Source organism: Leguminivora glycinivorella, chromosome Z (assembly GCF_023078275.1).
Source record: "Leguminivora glycinivorella isolate SPB_JAAS2020 chromosome Z, LegGlyc_1.1, whole genome shotgun sequence".
In the NCBI taxonomy this organism is placed as follows: domain Eukaryota; kingdom Metazoa; phylum Arthropoda; class Insecta; order Lepidoptera; family Tortricidae; genus Leguminivora; species Leguminivora glycinivorella.
In genome coordinates, this window is record NC_062998.1 from 5,130,942 (window position 1) to 5,154,772 (window position 23,831).

The 23,831-nt window shown below is 37.9% G+C and overlaps 1 protein-coding gene across 5 annotated transcripts in view; it reads right to left on the minus strand.

Moving 5' to 3' along the window:
* Positions 1-23,831, minus strand: part of LOC125241646 (neuropathy target esterase sws) — an 80,445-nt gene that overhangs the window by 13,304 nt on the left and 43,310 nt on the right. For 4 of the 5 annotated variants that reach the window (XM_048150214.1, XM_048150216.1, XM_048150212.1 and 1 more), the window contains exons 14-25: positions 22,196-22,351; positions 20,912-21,068; positions 19,366-19,521; positions 18,502-18,620; positions 16,561-16,674; positions 15,318-15,500; positions 13,730-13,885; positions 13,181-13,300; positions 12,438-12,624; positions 4,554-4,670; positions 1,389-1,509; positions 539-629 (exon numbers count right to left, since the gene is read on the minus strand). In XM_048150214.1, the coding sequence (XP_048006171.1) occupies positions 539-629; positions 1,389-1,509; positions 4,554-4,670; positions 12,438-12,624; positions 13,181-13,300; positions 13,730-13,885; positions 15,318-15,500; positions 16,561-16,674; positions 18,502-18,620; positions 19,366-19,521; positions 20,912-21,068; positions 22,196-22,351 (1,677 nt within the window). Of the gene's footprint in view, positions 1-538; positions 630-1,388; positions 1,510-2,814; positions 2,932-4,553; positions 4,671-12,437; positions 12,625-13,180; positions 13,301-13,729; positions 13,886-15,317; positions 15,501-16,560; positions 16,675-18,501; positions 18,621-19,365; positions 19,522-20,911; positions 21,069-22,195; positions 22,352-23,831 lie in introns of all 5 variants that reach the window. The other variant, XM_048150213.1, reaches the window with a different exon arrangement.

Sequence of the window (23,831 nt, forward strand, 5' to 3'; positions counted from 1 at the left end):
AGATTCGGTTGCACCAAAGAGGATCGAATATTATAGAGAGTTACTGTCGAAGTAAAATGTGTAATCACAGTGTATAGACTGCCATCTCTTGACACAGGCTTAAAACTTTAGAACCTCAGTTTCGACAATTTCATAGCTTGATATGTTTTAAAATGCCAAATATTAATATTAGTGCCATCTAGCTGAGCGTACCCCAAAGGTGTAATGCCATCTAGGCCACCGTACTTTTTTCTGTATGGTACTGAGGTACGTTTTTTCTTAGACTTTATCTGTCTATGCGGAGTTATATATGTCTTTGGTAGCACCAAACCGTCTGTCTCCGTTAAAGCATTCGTCAAATTTCATTGTATAGGAAATTTCATAGACGTCTGCTGCGTGACGATGATGTGTCTGTCAAATGTGGTTGATGCAACCGGCCCTAAAACTTGTCCGGACTTTAAGTGTCTAAAATGTCTGTTTCGAGCAATCAAAGGAGGTTTTTCTGTCCTGTTGATTAGTATTAATACTATCCAGATTAGTCTGCCCTGTTGAGATTTACCTCAAGTTGGCGGTTGCAGGAAACGTAGGCGAGTCGACTCTGGATATCTGGCAAATTTGGCACCTTTACCGGAGTTGTGAACGGGTTCCATCTGAAAAGAAATACTGCTCAGTACTTACTACCTAGATGGCTGGGAGTATGTATAAGAAAATACTGTTTTCTCAAACATGCAATGAAATATTGTCTTTACGTTCCTTAAAATGGGCTGGGAAGTATCGCTTTTTGGGCGCAACAACTCGAGAGGACTGTAAAGGGATTTCATATTATTTTTTAGAGCATTTTTTTTTATTTCATTGTATGTTTGAGAAAAGCACTATACATGCCTCGGCGTAAAAACGGATTCCCGGCCTCGTATCCCTATCCGGTATATACCCACTTGGCCGGAAATCCTCATTTTCCCGGCCTCTGATGTAATGTACTATTACAAGCCAAGCATGGCGTTGGAAATGTGCAAATTTAGCATAAGCGACAAGAGTCCGTACGTCCTTCATTATAACGACAAAATTAAAATTTTGAAAAACCCCCGACCGCGACATAGCTAGTAGACCGAGTTTCATGAAACATGGCTAAGAACACTCCCGACTAACTCAGCTTTTAGACAAAAAAAAACTAAATTCAAATCGGTTCATCCGTTCGGGAGCTACGATGCCACAGACAGACACACAGACAGACAGACACGTCAAACTTATAACACCCCGTCGTTTTTGCCTCGGGGGTTAAAAATAGTAATATAGCTTTTTTGTGTTCAAAATCCCACAGTGAAATTATTCAAAGTGTCAGCATTGTCAGGAAAAGACCTTGAGGAGAATTATCTTCGTCTAAGTAACTGTAAAATGTAACAAATACTGACCTTTTCCATAGCAACCACCACCCAGACAGGTCATCGCCATAGTTCGTGAGGTCCGTATCGTCTTGGGACCCCACGTCAATGGCCAAAATATGTTTGGCGCCCAATGAGCGCATAACATCGGCTGTGGAAATCAAAATTGTAATGTTTACGTGTGTACATATAAAAAACAAAATCTTAGATTGACTTTTTGAGGCTTTAAAATTTTCATGTAATAATTTATTAAGGATTCGTTTCTTTTAAGAAAGCAGGGGGGTTACCATGACGTGCTAAAGCCATTCAGTTTAGGTTGAGAGAGAGGGACGGAGCTATGTAACTGCTATAGCTGTGTCCCTTTCTCTCAACCTAAACTGAACGTCTTTAGTACGTCATGGTAACCCCCCAGGTCACAATTATCTGCCTCAATAACTTAATATTAACACTAAACAATTCATCATGGGAAAGCTTACATGTGTTTTCATGGAAACTTATATTTTACTTTATCATCATAAACTGATATTATTATCTACTTACTTAGCTGAAAAGTCCAGATAAAAAACCATAACAGCCTCTTTTAAGAAGTTAAATGCTTATTAGGTTACATTTGTTAAAAATTGAAAAGATTTGTGAAGCGAATTAAAATTGGGTACCTACGAGCTGTACTCTATTCTGAGTTTGTTTTGAAATATCCAAGTAAAGTTCTGAATAAGCTACTTGCCACTCATCTGACACCACTGTTTCAAATTCTTTATATAATCATACATACACCCTGTTTTTATTGAATTCCGTTAACTTTAAGGGAAGGTCCTTTAGGTCAAATACAATTAATTTCTCTAAGAAACTAGCGTCCTAACTCTTTCGGTCATCGAATTATTAAAATAATGTAATTACTGAACACGTGTGTGGCACCCCTTACCACTTACTTATGTTATTTGTTTTGACATTTGCCGTCAGACACATGACACTGACTTTAATGTTATGATTAAGATCCTCTCAAACTAATTAATTCATTTATTATGTAAACAAGGAAAAAAAATTTTTTTTCGAAATTAACGAAAAGCGATATACAGGTTGGTTCCTGGTGATGAACCTAACTGCGTGTCGAATTTAACGGAAAACAATAAAAACACGGTGTATATATGTATTAATCTTTTCATTTTAAAAGCGGTTAAACTGGTAGATAAAGTGATGAGTTAATTAGCTATCCAATAGTTTACTCAGACTTTGTGAAACAGTCCTTAACCCCTCAAACGCCGTGTTCCACATCTGTCCCAGACAATTTAAACTGTAATTAACAAATTTAAGGTTATACATTTAGTAAAACCATTTTGAAACGGCGGTCCAGGGGTTAAGTGTAACAAATATTAGGAAGCATAGAGGCACTTTGACTTGAAATATTCCTTAAGTTAAAGAAAGAATAATTTTATAACGACACTATAGATAAACGTACCAGGCACATTATTGACGTAACAACCATCCAGCAGCAAATGCCCGTCCTTCGGGTCGCAGATCGGCGGGAAAATGCCCGCTATACTCATCGACGCCCGGCAGTACCTCCACAGCGTATCTGTATATGGTGACTCTGACTATCGTGTCTGTTGGTCCGTCTGTCTGGGGTTGCCATTACTTACCGTTGGGAGCGTCGCCAGTGTGAGGAAGGTGTTTAGACTAGGCGGTCCAATTTCGAACAATTTGTGACGAATTCAAAATTCGAACGCAACAGTTCTCCCGTCGCGACTCTTATACACGAGTGTTTAGCGTTTGCCAATGATGATCGATTGGCATTAAGTGTCAATTCCGAGCCGTAAATCTATGTCAAAAGTGACACTTAACGCCATCTACAAGTATAATCGAAAGCTATAAGACATTTTTTTTGTGGCGCCATCTATGTGTGGTGGAGTGTAAGCGCGGTCTTAGGCGGTCGCATTTTAATGTATGGGATGGTATGATCTTGTTATTTTTAATTTATGGTATCGGTGACAGTTTTTTTTAAATAGAAGTGTTCGTGAAACTGGCACGTTCGCCAAGCCTTCTGATGCCGTGTTTGCGGTGTTTGTGTTCTGTTTGTTGTGGTATTAGGCATATGTTTGTAGCAAACACTAAGTATAACTCAGAAAATCTGTTTAAATCGGTCGCGTCGTCAATTGTGTTTACCCATCACGTTTTTTTGTTCGAAGTTGGACACGGTATATTCACAACATCTTCCTTATTACAACTGGCGACACCTAGGGGACTGAGTGTAAAAGACATGAGGGTGTTAAAGTGACTGTGCGGTGAAGCGATAGGTATTTTTAGAAGAATAGTCTACGCACTGTCACCTGCAATAATTTGTTACATTGAAGGCCGGAATATCTAAGACGTTCTTATTTGTAAATAAGAGTGTATCACATATTCTTGCGACCGAAAAGTAACATATTATTAAAGATAGTACATACTAAGGTGCCTAATCAACACAATCATGTGCTCTATGACAACGTAAAGCATTTTGCCTTTCTATCACTCTTAGTGCGATAGAGAGACATAGCGTTTCATTGTCATACCGCAAATGACAGCTAGGCACCCAGGAATTTTAGCCTACGCCGAAAAATAGAAAACTTATTTCTTTTTTTAATCCTATCTAAAAGCTTTCTATAGAGAAGTTATGAAGAAATGAAGAATAATCAAGTTATTTACAAAAGTATACCCAAGTAAGGATGCGCATGTTGAAATTGTTAAAGAGCCATCATAAAACGCATCCCATCAGAAAGTTTAAATTAAAAAAAAAACTCAACACCCCTCATATTTACACTCAGCCTAATCGTAATTAGCTACATGCATGTTTTTTAAATATATTAATCGATTCTACTTCCCGTTATTCCAATTTTCCTATAAAAGTCCTATATTTATTTGAGAAAATAAATTTGACGTGTGTACCGCGAAGTCCGCGAATCGCGAGTAAAAAACTACATATTACAAAAATGTATAAAAAGTTCGTAAGTATATTTTTTTATTATTTCAATTTAAAACTTGACTGAATTTAAGAGTCTGTGAAAATAGTTTTCAGATTTTATTTAATGTTCGTAATTATACAAAATATTTTTCATGCATGTAGCCCATTCGAACACATCTGTATCGCTGACGTCGCGTTGCTATTGGTCCATCATCGACCGTGACACTCACACAGACGCCGGTGCCATGTGATTGGTTTACCTGGGAGGTTGTTGACGTAACCGCCGTCCAATAGGAGGTGGCCGTCTACCGGGTCGCAGAGAGGCGGCATATAGCCGCTCAGAGACATCGACGCGCGAATGTAGCGCCACAGCGAACCTGTGGCGCGAATTGGCGTTTCAAATTTCAAATTTGGAATTTATACTGTTTTACGATGCTCTTAAAATAGTGTTTCTTTTTAATAAGTGCTCCATCCATGGAAAGGAAATGAATGTATCCCCTTTAAAAGTGTTTACCAACCCAAATGAACGAAACAGAATGAGTAGTCTTGAGATGCAGAGATTATGGTTTCTTATACTATGGTGAACGAAGGTCGCTACAGTATTTAAGAACATGCTACACATGCTAAGAGTACTACTTGCGTCGAAGGGTGTACGCTGTTTTAAACCGTAACCTTGCTACCGTCTAAGCTAACTTTGCGCCGACTAGAACTGAACAAAGTGTAGTAGTGCTATTAATAACCCACATTTTGTCTTTGTCTTTGCAAATGGCATATAGAGCTTGGACAGATTTTAAAGCTGATGTGTTATCGTACCTATATTCACGTCTTCGCTTATAAGCTTACCTCCACCAGTTGTGATTAATTTCTAAAAATAATGTAGTAAATACATAGAACAATAAATATATCGCAAAGCACTACACAAAAGGTGTGAAATGTGTAATGTGAAAGTGATCCATAAATTACTTAAAAATAAGGCATACGTTTCCCTAATAGACACCAAAGTACATACTTATTTAAATACATACATACATACATACAATCACGCCTGTGTCCCATAAAGAATAGGCAGAGCACATGAAACTACTAAAGCTTCAGGGCCACTCTTGGCAAATAAGGGGTTAAAAGAAAACGAAACTGTGGCATTGCGGTGACAGGTTGCCAGCCTCTCGCCTACACCACAATTTAACCCATATCCCATAGTCGCCTTCTACGACACCCACGGGAAGAAAGGGGGTGGTGAAATTCTTAACCCGTCACCACACAGGCAAATATAAGAGATTATCAACACATAAATGGCTTTGGCATAATTAAACAATTTTTTTTCTCAGCAGCTGGTTCTTTTGAGAAGTGGAAAATGGACATAAATCATGGAAGTAAATTTAACCAATATTCACCAATAACAACTTATCGTTTAAAATAATATCGGTGAAGAGTAGTTTATAATTGTAGTTTAGTAAATTCAGCTGGAATGTTATAAATATCCGTTTAGCCTACGCCAGACGGCGAAGCAACATAGGGTTCCCGATTATTAAAACGAAATTTAACTTCATTGAGATCGCCAGTCTCTATTGCAGTGGTTGCTTAATTTTTTAGTATTGCATTTTTCGAACTCGTTCGTTTGTCATGCTGCTGAAATCAATCTCAGTAGTTTTTGTACTGAAACCGACGCGTTCGCACCCGTTTCCGTAGAAATGTCATGGTTAAAGATGCACCTACACCTGTAAGGGGCTAGGTATCCACAAATGGTTATGGATTGACGCGATGGAGTGTTCGCATGTCGAACAAAGGTCCTCTCTTATTATTATACACTACAATACAATAAAAAAAAACATTTTAGAGAGCATAACATGATTTTTAGGTTTCCATTTGTCTGTTCCAAATATGGAACAGGTTTTTTTTCTACCTTCAAAGTTGAAAGGCAACTCTGCATATATCGCATACCACATTCTTCTCGTACCATATCTTAGATACGAGTTATTTAGAAAAAAAGTGTAATATACAAAATAAACCATAATGTTGAGTTCTATACACAATTACATTTTGTTTATACTTGCCCTCTCTTAAACGATAACACAACTACACTTACGGTTCAAAACAGAATGGTTGATGGTAGAAAGTATGTAAAATATGAGTAACGAAAACCACACTCATGCATATACGTGAAAAAAGGGGGGTTGCAAACAATACAACATACATATTGTTTAAGACGACAGTGGACGACCGCTCCTCATTACAAACTTAGAATGAAGTTGAAGTCACATGTATCAGCATCGATCCGCATTTTATGTATGAGAATCGCTCGTTAGTATAAAAACGCTTACGCATCGGAAAGCTGAATGCGTACGCATGTTCATGCTAACAAGCAATTCTTCATACACAAGATGCAGTTCGATGCTGATAGATGTGACTTCACTCCTAGTCCCACTTTCTCCCTCTTTATTTACATTATGGAAAATATTTTTACACGATTGATTGAAAGAAAGAGACATATAGCTATGGTCTATGTATCTTTCTTTTCCTTTTGTTACAACAAAAAAGTCAAAATGACAGAATTATAAAGCTCACCAAGAGACACAGTCGTGATTACTGAAAATATTGTTGCGTAAAATATTTTCCATAATATTATTATTAGAGAAAAATTGGGACAACTTGTATGGGAAAACGGTCAGGTGACATTGTCCCCTTTCCTCTTAATCCAACCCGACATTTAAACGCATCGATTTTTAATTATTTACTATGATTTTAGTAAACGTTCCATATATGGAACACCCAAAGCGTTATTCGGTAAACCAATCACAAGCTCCTCTTCTTTTTTTTAGATAAGCAATGGCAAACCCAGAAAGCTAATGTCGGATTCGTATACGTTATTATAAATATATATCAAAAATTATTATGGGGAAGTTTAGGGCATAGTATAATTAGATAAGTAAGCTGTCTTCCTTGAAAAACAACGAACGCCTTTAGTTAAGTAGTCCTTATTTTTATAACGAACAATGTAATAGCCAAGGGCAAAGCAGCGTTCGGTACTTCCACAGAAGCAGCTTAAAAACGTCATCAACGATCTGTCATACAGCCATAAACTTGACTAACTAAATTCCGACTTACATTACTAGATAATATTTCACGGCAACTTTACGGTTATTGTACATTTGAAGTGTTGTCGCTCAATGTTATCAATTACCATGGACGAATAAAAAGTATAAAGTAAAAATCACATTTTCCCAATATTAAAGGAAAGAAGCGTAACATCTGTCACATTTATTGTTTTGGGATGATCGGTTACATTTATTTTGAACTGAGATTTTGGTTACATTTATTTTGTTCCAAATTTGGCCATCAAAATAATTAAATTTTAGCTGATCAAGTTAATAGGAATTTGTTTATTCGTCCATGTTTTAAGGCCGCGGACTGAACGCAAGCGGCTAACCAAGGCCGTTCATACGATGTTTTCTGTAAATATTTTATATTATTATTTGTATACTACAAACGGCCTTGGCATGTTATTCGCTGCACGCCACTTACATCAAGTCTGCCAAACAATGAATTTTAGTTAGTCAAACTATAGCTATACGTCGGAACATGAGTCCAAGGCTGAATAACAGAGCGTATTCAACTATTCTCATTACACTATAGCGTGGAACGTTATGTAATACATAATAATAGCTCTCAAAACACGACACGTAGTTCCGTACACAATTCGACCAAACATACGAGCACATATAAATGCAGGTGAGTGTGGTTGTACAAAATAAAAAAAAATACTGTAGCGGACAACGCGGGGAGTATAGGCAATACGACAATGTTGGTAATTGATAAAATAAATAAAATAGGTTAGAGATAGAAGTTTTAAAAAGAATAAAGATATTTTACAACAAACATTTAAAACATTTTTATCATATCCAGCAGGTTTTTAAAGTAAGAGCCTTACCTTTTGATGCAGTTTTTGCGGATCTTTTGACTTACCACGATTCTTACTCTTACTTTCGCTAATATCTACCTTACGGTACACTAAAATTAAACACGTTGACCAACATTGTCATACTCATTGTCATTATCATCGTAGTTATTGAGAAACGTACAATGACATGAACGGACCGCAGCAATAACCTTCGACAAGCCTTCATGTTATGACTGAATCGTCGACACAATCTTAAAAGGCACTGTTATTAAATGGAATTTCTGGAATTATTATTTTAAGTTATTATTTATATTAAACTGTTGAAGTGCCGCTAATTCTCATAGTCATTTCTACAGTTTATAAATTAGAAACCATTTCTTACAACATCCCAAATTAAATTTCATTTTTGTCCTTTTAAAAACATCGGGACGCGGCAGAACAAGTAAGAAGTCCTGTAAAACAACATGTGTAAATATTGTTTAATACAACTGTTAAGATTGTGTCATCGACGATAATGATGTAAGGACAAATTAGTCACACATTTTTGAACCTAAACAAACAGTGTTGTTTTCCGTTACTAAAATGTATAGCTATTTTACTTTGATAAATTGTAGAGTGTTATGTATGTATTCCTCGGTTCTGGTCTGCAGAACTTTAGAGGTAAATCTACTTCAAAACACGGATATTGCCATGCGTTTATATATATATTTAGCAGTATAATTCAACTTTCATAGAACTACAAAAAAAAAATTGTTAAAAATTGGTTTCCAAGGGTTATCGTTAATAATCAGGTTTATAATAACAATGTTAGTAAAATAGCAAGAGAAATTCAACTGTTTGTCAACAAATTGTTATCTAAGTGGATAATAGGACCAATAAATTTGGGTACCCAAATAAATTAATGCTCGGTGTCCTTTCTTATTAAACTCCATCATTGATAATATACCGAATTATTACCTACAATGTAAAATGGTCTCGTATTGTTATGGCTTGGGTTAGTAAATGTGCGAAAGCGGATCAACAAACTTACGTAATAAAAACAATTTCCTGTCCATGAATGTGTTGTGTTAGTCAAATAAACATCGACATTAAATTAAATAGTTCTTAAATAATGAAAACCTGATTCTTACTAATATGGTCTATCGAAGTTCATTCTACTCAGAATAAAAAAAAAAAGCAGTATTGCCTATGCTACTATTAAAACAAGATGTTAAAATGTCACTTTTTAACACTTTTGACCTCTGGAACGCCGTAGACAAAAATATACTACTGAATTAATAAGCTTCTATTTGTTAATTACAATTAAAATTGTCTGTGACAGATCTGGAACAAGGCATTTGTGGGGTTAAGGGTAAAGTGTCAGTTATTCGGCCCTGTTACATTTTGTGTAACTGACAGGTCGATATTGTTTAGAGAAGTTTAGTGTGATCTTTTTGCTTAAAGCCTGACCAGAAACATATGACTATTGTGAAGAGGGCGCTGTTATTCTGATGTATGCGGTGACAGTTCAGTATAGTATGAAGAAAGTAGTTCTAATGAAATTCCGCAACATGGCGCGTAGTCATATATTTCTGGACAGGCTTTACACTTTTGACACTTTTTTTATGATAGGTATTAAACAATTAAATATGCCAATGATTCTGAGCTGAAAGCACCCAAAAAGAATATCATGAGTGAGAATCAGGTCTTCGTAATTAAAAAAAAAACGCAGTGAAGAGTTATTGATTGTATAGCCGTTATTATTAAATAACTGATAACTAGTGTAATAGATTCTAAGAAATAAATTACTGCGCCGCATTTTGTGGTCAACGAAACGTCAACCACACAATATATGAAGCGGTAGGTATATTTTGATAAACTAAACATTGCCAGTTATAGTAGGCTCGATTTTGTCTTAGACACAACTTATACAATCAATAAGCCTTCGACATCGGGTAAGTGGTAACTGTCGTAAGTCAACGACCTTACACTAGACCTTACACAATACCGAAATATACTTTTATGTGTGCGTAACTTACTCAGTATAAGGTACAGTGGCGGAATTACGACTGGCGGACAAATTCCAACTGATCGATTTTTTTTCCATGTTTACACTATTATCTTGAGCTCTATATGTATCCACTGAAAACGCGTGCCATATATGACCAGTGGATACTCTACTTAATAATTAAAAAAAAAAGAAAAACATGGAAAAAATCGAGTAGTTCATATTTACCTCCAGCCGTACTTGTCCCGCTGTACCTTACGTCTCGCTCATACTGGCACATTAATGGAAGTGAGATGGAAATAGTAAGTTACACACACTTTCTCGAATATGTAAGTGATAAAATCGCGGTAAAGCTGATGCTTTTTCAGGTAATTCAGATAAACCTTAAAAATAAGTAAAAATCATAATATATGAAAAATTGGCAAGGAGTGTAAGGTTTTAAAGGGCAAAAAACATTTATTTAAAGATCTCTGAAATAAACTGAACAACAATTACAAAACACACATAGATAGAGTTCGTCAATGCTACATTTAACACCGAGTATATAATGAAAATTGTGGATGGGCCATTTTTTTCAAAGTTGTCCACCCCACTTTTTTTGTAACGTGGGTATTTTTTACGCGATTCATACTCAGAATCGAGAGCTCTTTCGATCCTGATAGGAGACAAAAAATGTCCCAAGATTTCCATAAATTTTTTCGAACCAATAAAGTCGTGTATACATATTTTTGGCACTCTGTCCGCAACTATATTTAACACCTCGATTGTACTCCAAAACCAAGGACTATATCGTCACTACTTTTAAATAAACTTGTATCTTCGTCTGTCTATGAAAAGAAAATTGTAGTAAGTATGTATGGAAAGCATATACACGGTGTTTCCGTTATCACTCAAAACCTCAGACACCCCAACTGATTTTTATTTTTTTAAACTTATCTAGAGTATTCATTTTTTAATCTGATGTTTATTTATTTTTTAAATTGATATTTGAATTTCTGTACAGCTCTACTCGACTTTTAACTCTACACTCAAAAAATAATTGCTAACTACCATCAAAAACCTTAAAACTACTTATTTGTGTATGTTACTGCAACGACATAAGGTTTACCATATGTCACTGTAAAACACTTTAAAGCTTTGTCACAGCAAACTTCAAATTGGACAGGTAATTTCAGTAAGCAAATTTAAACCCAACAATTAAAATAACAAGGTTGTAATTAGGTACGAGTTCAATTTGTTATCACTTATGACTTATTAAAGGTAAACATTAAAATTAAACTGACAAACAACGTCAAACTCGTAGCGGAAAAAAATAGTCGTCCAAGTAACCAGCCAGTATGAATACCCCTAAATACTGAAAAAGGTATACAACCTCTAGCAATGCGATATGCACAATGTTGTATTACGAATTTGTAGAATGGGCACGTAAAAAATAACTAATAATACAAATTTAAAAAAAAATATTACCCCCATCAAGATGTAGCTCAATCGATTCTACTATCGATTCTGAACAAACGGTTTTCAGGTTTTTAGTGTTAAGTGAAACACGGTGTATTGTCCCAGAGCTGTAAAAACCTCTTTTTGACACATGACAGCGTCCACAATACGTAAACTCGCGCAACCTAATGAAATTTTAAATAAAATCCTGTAATAATATTTAAAAAAATCAAATACTTAAAAACAATATTTCGCTTACTTTAAACGTAATCTAACACATGTTACATTTACATAAATAAATAAATACATATAGGGCCTAATCGATTCAACCAATTCGAAATTAATCGTTAGATTTGGCAAACGATACATCTTAGCCACATCGCAACATACTTCAAAACAAATGTGTCAAAAATGTGAACTTACAAATCCGGGACAATAGACTTACTGCGTTTTAACTTTGAGGAACAGCGTGAGATACGAGATTTTTTAAAAGTAGTCACGATATAATACCGGGACAGACAAAGACCATACAAAAAAGCGTACCTCTGAAATGGGCCTTTTAGGCTAGATGGCGCTGTTTCGCAGCCTCGAAGTGGCCAAAATCATATGTTCCCCAAATATTTTTGCGTGTTTTTATTTTTTATAAGAACCAACGACATGCTACTTTATTTTAAATTCATGATGTCACGCCAATACACATTTAAAAAAAAATTGTAGGCATCATCAGTGTAGTTATGATAGTATTTAATAGGTGGCGCTAAAAAATCGAGGTACGATTCTTAGTATGAACTACCTATATAAACTTTTAAAAGTCCAACTCACCATGCCTATGAACCCGCATGCAGCTCGCACTAATATCCGTAGTGACTGTAAAGTACGGCAGCCATAGATCCTCAATGTGTACTTCGCCGAAGGTGGTACGTATTGTTGTGTTGAACTGTCGCCCGGAGAACATAGATGTCGCTGGGTAGGTCAGGTCCATGAGCTGCTTGCCCCATTGGGTCATTTTCTGGAATTGATGGTATACTTGTGATTTGTGTTGTGTGGCAAGGATCCTTTTTGTCAAATTTTTAACCCCTGGCGCAAAAACGATGGGGTGTTATAAGTTTGACGTGTCTGTCTGTGGCATCGTAGCTTTGTAGCGGATGACCGATTTAGGTTATTTTTAGATTGAAAGCTAAAATTTTGTTGCAATTTAGCCGTGTTTGATAAAAATCAGTCCACAATGTCAGAGTTTATTCAAAGTTTAAATTTTGTATCGTGTTTTTTTTTAGAAAGATTTTCTGCTCTGCTCAGCACAGTCGAACTTTCAACGTTTTTTTCGTTTCTTAACAGCAACATCTATCGCAGGTGTATGGGATTTTTCAGAAAAAAGTTACGAATTAAAAAACACTAACTATGCTATTCTGTTTCCTACCTATATATGCCGAAATTAACGGAATTCAATAAAAACACGGTGTATAAACGCTAAGATAGAATTTTCTCAATATTTTGGGTAGATTTTGTCCAAGTTATCCGTAATCCTCGAGTTGTCTAAAAACTGGATTGGATGGTTGTAGGTATACCTGTGACCACTCCCTGGCCTTTTGCGTCACAGTGGTAATGTTCCTTTCCATGCACCAGAGGGCGCCCATGAAAGCGCCTATGCTCACGCCTCCTACCATATCGATGGGTATACCGGCTTCCTGCAAACGAATAAATGGGGTTTTATTAAACCTCAGTGTGAATAAGTGCTTATTGCATCAATCACGTTTGACGACCGGTCTGGCGCAGTCGGTAGTGACCCTGCCTGCTGCGCCGCGGTCCCGGGTTCGAATCCCGGTAAAGGCATTTATTTATGTGATGAGCACAGATATTTGTTCCTGAGTCATGGATGTTTTCTATGTATATAAGTATTTATATATTATATATATCGTTGTCTGAGTACCCACAACACAAGCCTTCTTGAGCTTACCGTGGGCCTCAGTCAATCTGTGTAAGAATGTCCTATAATATTTATTTATTATTTATATTTATATTTTAATTTGTTACTACAATATCGCATTGGGTTCATCCTGTAATGATATTTGTATATGTGAAAAAAAAATCAATGGGTTTAGGAATGGGCGGGTGACCTGTATGGCCCGTATCATGCCGACATGCGCCGCGCCGCGCGCGCCGCCGCCGCCCAGCACCAGCCCCACCGAGGTCCCGGTGAGCCACCGCGCCAGTCGCGAGAAGTCTGAGTGCACGCTCGCTTCTGACATCAACACTTTGCTGTATAACTCGCTCTGAAACGAAAGGGAAGCGTCACAATGTGACGTAATCGTATATCGTCGCTACTTTAAAAAAAAAACTTGTATCTTCGTCGAAAGAAAATTGTAGTAAGTAGGTATGGAATGCATATAGACTTACTGCGTTTTAACTTTGAGGAGAAGCATGAGATACGAGATTTTTTAAAAGTAGTGACGATATGTATATATGTATTGACTTATTTTATATTTTTTTAAGACACCAACTGATAAAGTATCTCTTTGCTATTCGAAAACAGATAGCAAAATTGCATTTTATCCACAAGACAGCAAAATAATTTCATACAAATTTTAACCCGACGTCTTAAGCTTGCTGGTAGATTTTACCTATAAGTTTTTTTGGATCATAAAATTTAATATTGAATAAATTGATGAAACTGATTTAGTTTGATGATTTACGAGCATTTTCAGTATTTTGTTCGTGTTGGTGAGATGAACAATTTTTTTTAGAAATCGACAAAAATTAAAAAGGTCAGTCTATATCAAGGTCAATATGTCTAATGAAAATAACCGTGAGTGATTCAGAACTCTTATTGTTAGTAGTCGGACGGGGTGAGATATTTGCCTTAGGACCACTCGCACCACCCGTTTAACTCAAAGTTAGTGGCTGTCAACTGTCAAATTCCATATAAAATGGTGGATTTTTGATGATGCAAGTGAACCTTATAATTTAAATTTGACATGTGTGACGTCATAAAGCAAATAGGTCACCCATTCCTTACTAACTTCCTCGAGTTATTATTACTACCAAAAATATTATTAGGTACCAAATTTGACGTTACTTAGGCCTGAATGGACGCTCAGTCGGCAGGGCGCGCAGTGGGGGTGCACGCTATGCAGCATACGTGGCCTCAGGACATGCACCCACCCACCCAATTTGATCGTGTATTCAGGCCTTACACTTATGGAAAACTTGTGTGACAATTCAACATACATACCACTCTATACTGACTTTCTAGTGAACATGTGACACCCATATTCTCATATAGGCTACTTGCCTCCTAGTCAAATCAGCATCTTTTTAAGAACTGTCAAAACGATTTTGAACGACTTACTAACATGGAATTAATATGAAATCGAAATGAGTGACGTCACGGTCAACTCAGTTACTTTATATATTTCTACCTGACTTATTAAATAGAAATTGATTTAAAAATAACTTCAGTCCATGTTTTTCTAATAATTATCTGATGCTTTATTTCGTGCAAGATATAAAATATTTTATTTTAAGAACAGTCAAGTTCCCTATAAACATACTCGTACTGTGATTGGTGCCACCTAGTATCACCTGTACAGGCCTGGACAAACGCACGGCGGAGCTTATTATCCGCGCGGACAATGATGGCGACCGTGACAGGACATCACCCATTCTCCATAACATAACCGTCTATATAACGAAGGTGTTACTTACAACTCTGTACTGACTCTTTCTAGTGAACATCCGATGAGGACACCTCACATGGTGATGCTGAGACACCCATGTTCGCATGTTAAGCCAGTGGACTGTACCGCTGGGGTTCGCTCCGCCTTCGCGGTGTAAAAGAACTAACTCCTTCTGTGTACGGATGGCTAGACGCTCGATTTCTTTCTCTATCTGTGAACATAGAGATAAAAAAGACGTTAATTACTATGGTTATTCAAAGATAGTTTTAAAAATCTCGGATCATCCGTGTTGTAACTGAAGTATGTGCGTGTTGTATCTCGATGATAAAGATTGTTATAAACAGCATATTAAAAGCACAGTATAATAAAGAGTACTATCGTACAGTATGGCCACTCCCGCTCCCCGCTGAAAGTGCCGCCCACCCCCTCTCGGTTACCTCACAGTTACCGCCTGTCAAAAACGCGAACAGTCGACCTGTCATATGTCACTCATACAAGCATGGTACGCGTTCACCTACACGAGCTTAGACTGTGTGCTAGGAATGCACCTCTTTCATATATTTGACCGCCAGTGTCCGAGGTGTGTTAAAAGTGAGCGGCTGTTATGGCTGACACCTTAAAAACCAGACATTTAATAAAAAATAATAATAAATAAATAAATATTATAGGACATTCTTACACAGATTGACTGAGGCCCATGGTAAGCTCAAGAAGGCTTGTGCTGTGGGTACTCAGACAACGATATATATAATATATAATAACCACAAAATTAAAATTTTGAAAAAACCCCCGACCGCGACATAGTAGACCGATTTTCATGAAACATGGCTAAGAACACTCCCGACTAACTCAGCTTTCAGACAAAAAAAAACGAAATCTAAATCGGTTCATCCGTTCGGGAGCTACGATGCCACAGACAGACACACACACAGACAGACAAACAGACAGACAGACAGACAGACGGACAGACAGACAGACACGTCAAACTTATAACACCCCGTCGTTTTTGCGTCGGGGGTTAAATACTTATATACATAGAAAACATCCATGACTCAGGAACAAATATCTGTGCTCATCACACTAATAAATGCCCTTACCGGGATTCGAACCCGGGACCGCGGCGCAGCAGGCAGGGTCACAACCGACTGCGCCAGACCGGTCGTCAAAATTTGGTGACATTTGATGTCATGGTGTTGAGTAATTGACTAATGAAATGTCCTATCACCTCTTTTCGTTTTGGCGTTGGTTTTAGGGACACTTAGTATACTAACCTTTCCAATACTAGGCTGTTTGTCTCCAAGAGCTACGATTAGGATGCAGTCCGCTTGCCGGATGCATCTTTGCGTCCACTGCGTTAGACTAGGATCGCACTGGTACAGGGCCACCTAAAAAAATAAAAAAATAAATAAAATAAATATTATAGGACATTCTTACACAGATTGACTGAGGCCCACGGTAAGCTCAAGAAGGCTTGTGTTGTGGGTACTCAGACAACGATATATATAATATATAATTTATATATTGTACTTATATACATAGAAAACAGCCATGACTCAGGAACAAATATCTGTACTCATCACACAAATAAATGCCCTTACCGGGATTCGAACCCGGGACCGCGGCGCAACAGGCAGGCTCACTACCGACTGCGCCAGACCAGTCGTCAAAAATACCATACAATACAATACAATACAATCCTTTATTGATAAAATAAAATTTTACACGTCAGGTACATTGGCATGCTTACTGCTAGATTAAAAATTACATTAATTATTAACAGGCAAGGCTGAACGAGCGAATTTTATAAGTATGTGTATATTTGTATACTTACAGTTTTACTCATTTGATACAGTGTTAGGTCTCGTAATAGGAATCAATGAATAGTGTGCGTCAGACACCAGTTTAGATTTCGAGTTTTTCAAAGAAACATTTATCGCTGGTTGTTGATTTCAATTCGAGCGGGATTTTGTTATATACTTTATAATATAATATTATAAATGGGAAAGTGTGTGTGTCTGTTTGTTTGTCCGTCTTTTACGGCAAAACGGAGCGACGAATTAACGTAATTTTTTAAGTGGAGATAGTTGAAGAGATGGAGAGTGACATAGGCTACTTTTTGTCTCTTTCTAACGCGAGCGAAGCCGCGGGCAAAAGCTAGTACTTTATAAAATACATTAGTTGCCTTGGATTCTCATTATAAATAATAAAACAATTCTCATTATCATATGACTTATTGATTTAAGCTAACACGATTTGCACTCATAATTATAGAACTAAACGGGACTTAATCGTGGCACTTACGTTTATATTTGGCCCAAAGTTTTGAACGTCACATTACCTTCGTGGTCACTGGCAGACTGGCAAGGAATTGTCTCAACATCTTCTAGCCGGACGAGTTTCCGAACTACCCGCACTTGATCTTGATTATTCACTTTTGCGCTAGGGTTCACTTTCCTTACACAGAACACTCACGATATCAACCAGTATGTCCCTAGGTGATTACACTTGCTAATTACTGGATTCCACAAGAAATAAATGACCCCTCCCTCCCTCCCTCCCTCCCTCTGGTCCCTCGTTCTGGTTGACATTCCGATGCTTTCTAATTTCAATCGCTTCACGTACTTTTCTACTGTAGAACAGACCACGAACGTAATGTGACGTTCGAAACGTCGGGCAAAATAAACGTAAGTTTTACGCGAGGGTTTACTGGTGAAACCCGATAAGTTGAGCAAACTGCTTTTTGAAATTCGAACTATGTGCAATATCCACAATATTGTTATTTCAAGGACAAATTATCTCGATTTATCGGGTTTCACCAGTAAACCCTCGTACTGGTGAAACCAGATAAGTTGAGCAAACTGGTTTTTGAAATTCGAACTATGTGCAATTTCCACAATGTTGTTATTTCAAGGACAAATTATCTCGATTTATCGGGTTTCACCAGTAAACCCTCGTACTGGTGAAACCCGATAAGTTGAGCAAACTGGTTTTTGAAATTCGAACTATGTGCAATTTCCACAATGTTGTTATTTCAAGGACGAATTATCTCGATTTATCGGGTTTCACCAGTAAATCCTCGTAACGATTTTTTATGCATTCAATGATGAAAGTTAACTTTATTAACGATCAAAAAGTTACAATTCAATCGAAATTTTACGTTTAAAATATAACTATTTTACCGCCGAGGGTGTCAAAATCTCTGCCAAATGTACCTTGTGTTTGTCCTCCTGTTGGGCCAACCACGAGCTGAGTCGATACTCGTTGTTCGGGTCCATTATTGTCAGACCCAGTAGTTTTCTTATGACATCTGAAGTCAGGCGAACTGTCGGCCCTGTAAAAGGAAATAACGTAAAGAAATAGTAAAAATACTCATCATCCTCCTTGCGTTATCCCGGCATTTGCCGCGGCTCATGGGAGCCTGGGATCCGCTTTGATAAATAATCCTAAGATTTGGCGTAGGCACTAGTTTTATGAAAGCGACTGGCATCTGACCTTCTAACCCGAATGGTCACTACTAGGCTTTATTGGGCTTAGCCCGGTTTTCTAACCTAATGTTTTCCTTCACCGAAAAGCGACTGGAAAATAACAAATGTCATTTCGCACATAAGCTCCGTAAACTCATTGGTACGAGTCCGGGTTCGAACCCGCGACCTCCGGTTTGAAAGTCGCACGCTCTTACCACTAGGCCACCAGCGCTTCGAAAGAGTAAAAAATACTATGGCAAATAATAAGATTGGCGATGCGCCGTGCGACTCACACAATTGCTCTGAATTTTTTCTTTGTCAGTCCCTCATCAATGAGGATCTTGACCACTTGGCTTAACAGCTTATTTTTCTGCATCGATCTCGATATCCCGTAGCCCTCACCGCTTGTTGAAGTTAGCCTGAAGTAGCTACCTTGCAAATAAAAGAGACACGAAAGAGAGATGATTTTGATAGCTCACCGCTGAGCGAGTAACTATAAACATCGCCGTGTCTGTTTTATTTGCACGGGGGTGCTTACGTTTTGTTCGTTTTTATAGCCGATAGCTCATAGCTTACTAGCTCGCGGTGGGACCAGTGCCTAAATAAGCTTACCTATAGCGCAGAGCGAGTGGTACAGTTCATAAGTGAAGGCAGTGAGCGGTACGTCATCGCTCACAGGAACAACTGCTACTGTTGAGAAGTTGTGAGCCGAAACTCGAGGTTCTAAAGTCGCTCCGCCGAGGCCCGCTGTCGGCTTCTGCCATGAACCTGTTAAAAAATGGCTATAGAATTATCCCGGCTTTTTGTCACGGCTCTTGGGAGCTTGCCATCTGTTTAAGACTTTAGAATGAATTAATCAAATAAACGAGTAAAAGTGTTTGTTTGTCCGTCTTTCACAGCAAAACGGAGAAACGAATAGACGTGATTTTTTAAGTGGAAATAGTTGAAGGGATGGAAAATGACATAGGCTACCTACTCTTTGTCTTTTTCCTTGTGGAAGTTTGTATGGAGAATTCTGCAATTGAATTTAGCGCGAGCGAAGTCGCGGATAAAAGCTAGTAAAGTAGATTACGGTTCTTTACAACCACCTTTTATAATACCATATTCCTAAAACGTCGCAATGCCAAAACAGATTAGTCTCATAATGTCTAAAACTTTAAATGACTTAAACCTACTTGAAATAAAACTATGGAAACGGATTAAATCGCATGTATTTTAAATTCATTATACGCGATTTAATCCGTTTCCATAGTTTTATTTCATGAGTAACTATCGCGGTAACCGAAGACAATTTTAAACCTACTTCTCAAATTACCGTATTCCCAACAGTCAACGTAACTTGAAACAAAACTTCACTTTCTCAAAATGCCTAAAACGCAGTAGGTATCCATGAAATGTGTATTCTTGCAGTTTTTCACAAATAGTTTGCATTCATTTACTAAATGACTGTAAATACAATTCGTCACTACTTTTAAAAAATCTCGTATCTCACGCTGTTCCTCAAAGTTAAAACGCAGTAAGTCTATATGCATTCCATACATACTTACTACAATTTTCTTTTCATTGACAGACGAAGATACAAGTTTTTTAAAAGTAGTGACGAATTTTAGGTAGTTCTGAGAAAGTGTCATTTTGAATTTTGGTTATTATGAAACTAATACATTTCGTATATTGGATGTAATAGGACAATGTCATTTTGGCATTTTGATGTACTGAAAATTGGATTTTTTGTAATTTTAGACATTTTACTACTAATCCGTTTTAACATTGCGACAATCTAAGAACATGGTACATATTATAAAATTTAGTTGGAACGACCGAACTGCGCTCCAAAACTGGTATTGTAGATGTGGGTGTTAAGTCTGCAAGGCTCAAGTGGGATTGGGCAGGACATGTCTGCCGAATGCATCCAGATCGTTGAGCCAAATTGGCTACCGACTGGACACCACAGATTAGCCGGGGCAGAGGTAGGCCAAAGAAAAGATGGCGGGATGACCTCGACGCATTTTGCAGCGACTGGCCGGAGCAGGCGGAAAATCGTGATGAGTGGCGGAAGAAAGGGAGGCCTTTGCCCAGCAGTGGGACACAATTATAGGCTAGGAAAAAAAAAAAAAAAAAAAAGTTGGAACGAACCGTAATCGTAAAGTATAAAAGGTACCTAATATCCTGTGTCCGAGTAGGTTGATAAGTCTTGTAACAACTACGGGGAAGCGTAGTTTGATCGCGTTGAAAAGGCCTTCTGGTAGTTTGGCCAGTTCGGAGTCTCGGACCGCCATCACGGTGGTGCTACGTCGGGTTTGTGTCACCATCTCCACCTGCGGAATAAGATAAATATGAAATCAACTTAAAAACAGCGTATTGTCACAGTATAACAAAGAGTACTATCGTACAGTATGGCCACTCCCGCTCCCCGCTGAAAGTGCCGCCCACCCGCTCTCATTTACCTTACGGCCCAGCCACGACATTGGTCTAAGCGCGACAGCGGTGAGCGGCAGCCATACGTGCGAATGAAAAGTCCCATCGCTATGTCTCGCTCCAATGTATGTCCGCCGCTCACCGCTGTCGCGCTTAGACCAATGTCGTGGCTGAGCCGTTACAGTTACCGCCTTTCAAGAACGCAACCAGTCGACCTGTCATATCTCACTCATACAAGCATGGTACGCGTCCACCTACACAGGCTTAGACTATGTGAGAGAGAAAAGCGCCTATTTCATATATTTGAACACCATTGTCCGAGAGATGGCGTAGCAGTGGGCTAAAAGGCTGATGCGGAAGAGTACGTTTACAATGCCAACCAGACTATGAGATGAATGAATGAGATGAAATCAATGAATAAATGCGATGAATGAATGAATGAGTACTTACAATGCCAACTAAGTCTCCCTTGCCGTATTCTCCGCCCCTTCTTGCCGTTAGGGTGCGTTATGACGGAACGCAGCCGACCGCTCAGCACTATGAACGTGGAGCCGGACTCTTCGTCTTGTCTACACAGCACGGACTCAACAAATGGCTGTATATATACTACTATAGACAGTACTTACAGAGTTGGACTATAATGTTAAAAGGAATGGCCGCTTTATGAAGTAACAAGCGCCTGGTATCTGTTGGTTCATTCAACGAACAGCGCGGCTTTCGGGTCACTTCTGAACGAGTGAATGAATGAATGACTGAACGAATAAATGAATGGGTAAATGAATGAATAGATGAATGAGTGTATGAATTAATTAATAAGTGAAGAATGAATGCCTAAATGAAAGAAATGAATGAGTGAATGAATGAAATGAATGAGTGAATGAATGAAATGAATGAGTGAATGAATGAAATGAATGAGTGAATGAATGAATGAATGAATGAATGAATGAAATGAATGAGTGAATGAATGAAATGAATGAGTGAATGAATGAAATGAATGAGTGAATGAATGAAATGAATGAGTACTCACAATGCCAACCAAGTCGCCCTTCCCGTACTCTCCGACCAGCCCCTTCTTGCCGTTAGGGTGCGTTATGACGGAACGCAGCCGACCGCTCAGCACTATGAACGTGGAGCCAGACTCTTCGTCTTGACGGTATACGGCGCGACCGGATTCTAGGAACACCTACAAGAGAATAATGGTTTATTTATTTATTTAATCTTTATTGCACAACAAAATAAGGTACAAATGGCGGACTTAATGCCTCAAGGCATTCTCTACCAGTCAACCAATGGGCTAAACCAGAAAGATTAAGTAGGTGCAGTGTCTTAATAAAAAGAAGGAAAAGGAAACTGTAACCTAAACTATGGATAGATGAATATTAAACTATACATATTCAAGATAAACTGAACACACACACATGTTTAGACACATGTCACAACCAGTTGTCCCCACTTCGTGCGCTAGGAAGGAGCCGGGATACCTGAGACCCAGCACTCTCTGGCGGACCACGCTAGAGACAAGAGGTCTTAGACCTACCCTGGAACTGTCCACGGTATAATTGTTCTAAATAATGTTGTTTACCTATCAGATATTGTAAAATTGAAAGTGTTTAAAATAAATCGTTGATTACTATCGTCGTCGTCTTAATCCTCGATGATCCAGCAACGCCCAGGGGGGTTACCATGACGTGCTAAAGCCGTTCAGTTTAGGTTGAGAGAGAGGGACGGAGCTATGTAACTGCTATAGCTGTGTCCCTTTCTCTCAACCTAAACTGAACGTCTTTAGTACGTCATGGTAACCCCCCTGATGTCTGAAGATGGTGGCAATCCTGACTTATCCCCGTCATACATATGTTTTGCATAGAACATTTTTGGTCAGATATTTTAGAGCTTTTGGTTAAAAAAGTAACAATATAATAATATTCTTTGTATTTTTTTCTTTGGTTAATAAACAGTGATCGGTTTTTTGGATTCACCCTCGCGGGATATCAAGTAGAAAAGTTAATATTGATACGACGAAATTATCTCTAAGGAACTTTTTACTCTTACATGGCAACCAGTTGAGACAAAAAATTCTATTCTTTTCCTAATCTCTACACTCTATTAAGCAAAATATATTAGAACCTCCACAAAGTATTACCTTACATCGATCATGATATTCATGATGGAAAAAATACTTCAAAATCTTGACATTGACATTTCATTATTTTCTTTGGATTTCAGTTCTAATTATTTGCTTCTAAGGATTGCATAAATAAATAGTACTAGCTGTATAATTTATACCATAATATTAGGTCACAGGTTATCGTATAAGTGCAAATACATAGATCTTATAGCTCAAAGGCGATCCAATAAATAAGTAGCCACGCCCACGTTAACTTCGCTTACTATGGTTCAATTTTCATTTTATCGACTTGTTTCATGGACTTTGAGATTACCTTTTACGACAACTGTGGCTTACACTAATTGAACTTTTTAGTCGCGTATAAATTCGCGTATGATTGGAATATTTTTGGGGAGTACTAGACCGTAAGGCAGTGTCACGTACTAGTTGACATGCCGCAAAAAGGTAAATCTTTCCGTAAGGATGAAACTGTTCTAAGTTGGATCAAGCCCCACGTTGATTTCCAACCGACACGTCGACTAAGCAAGCAATCTATTGT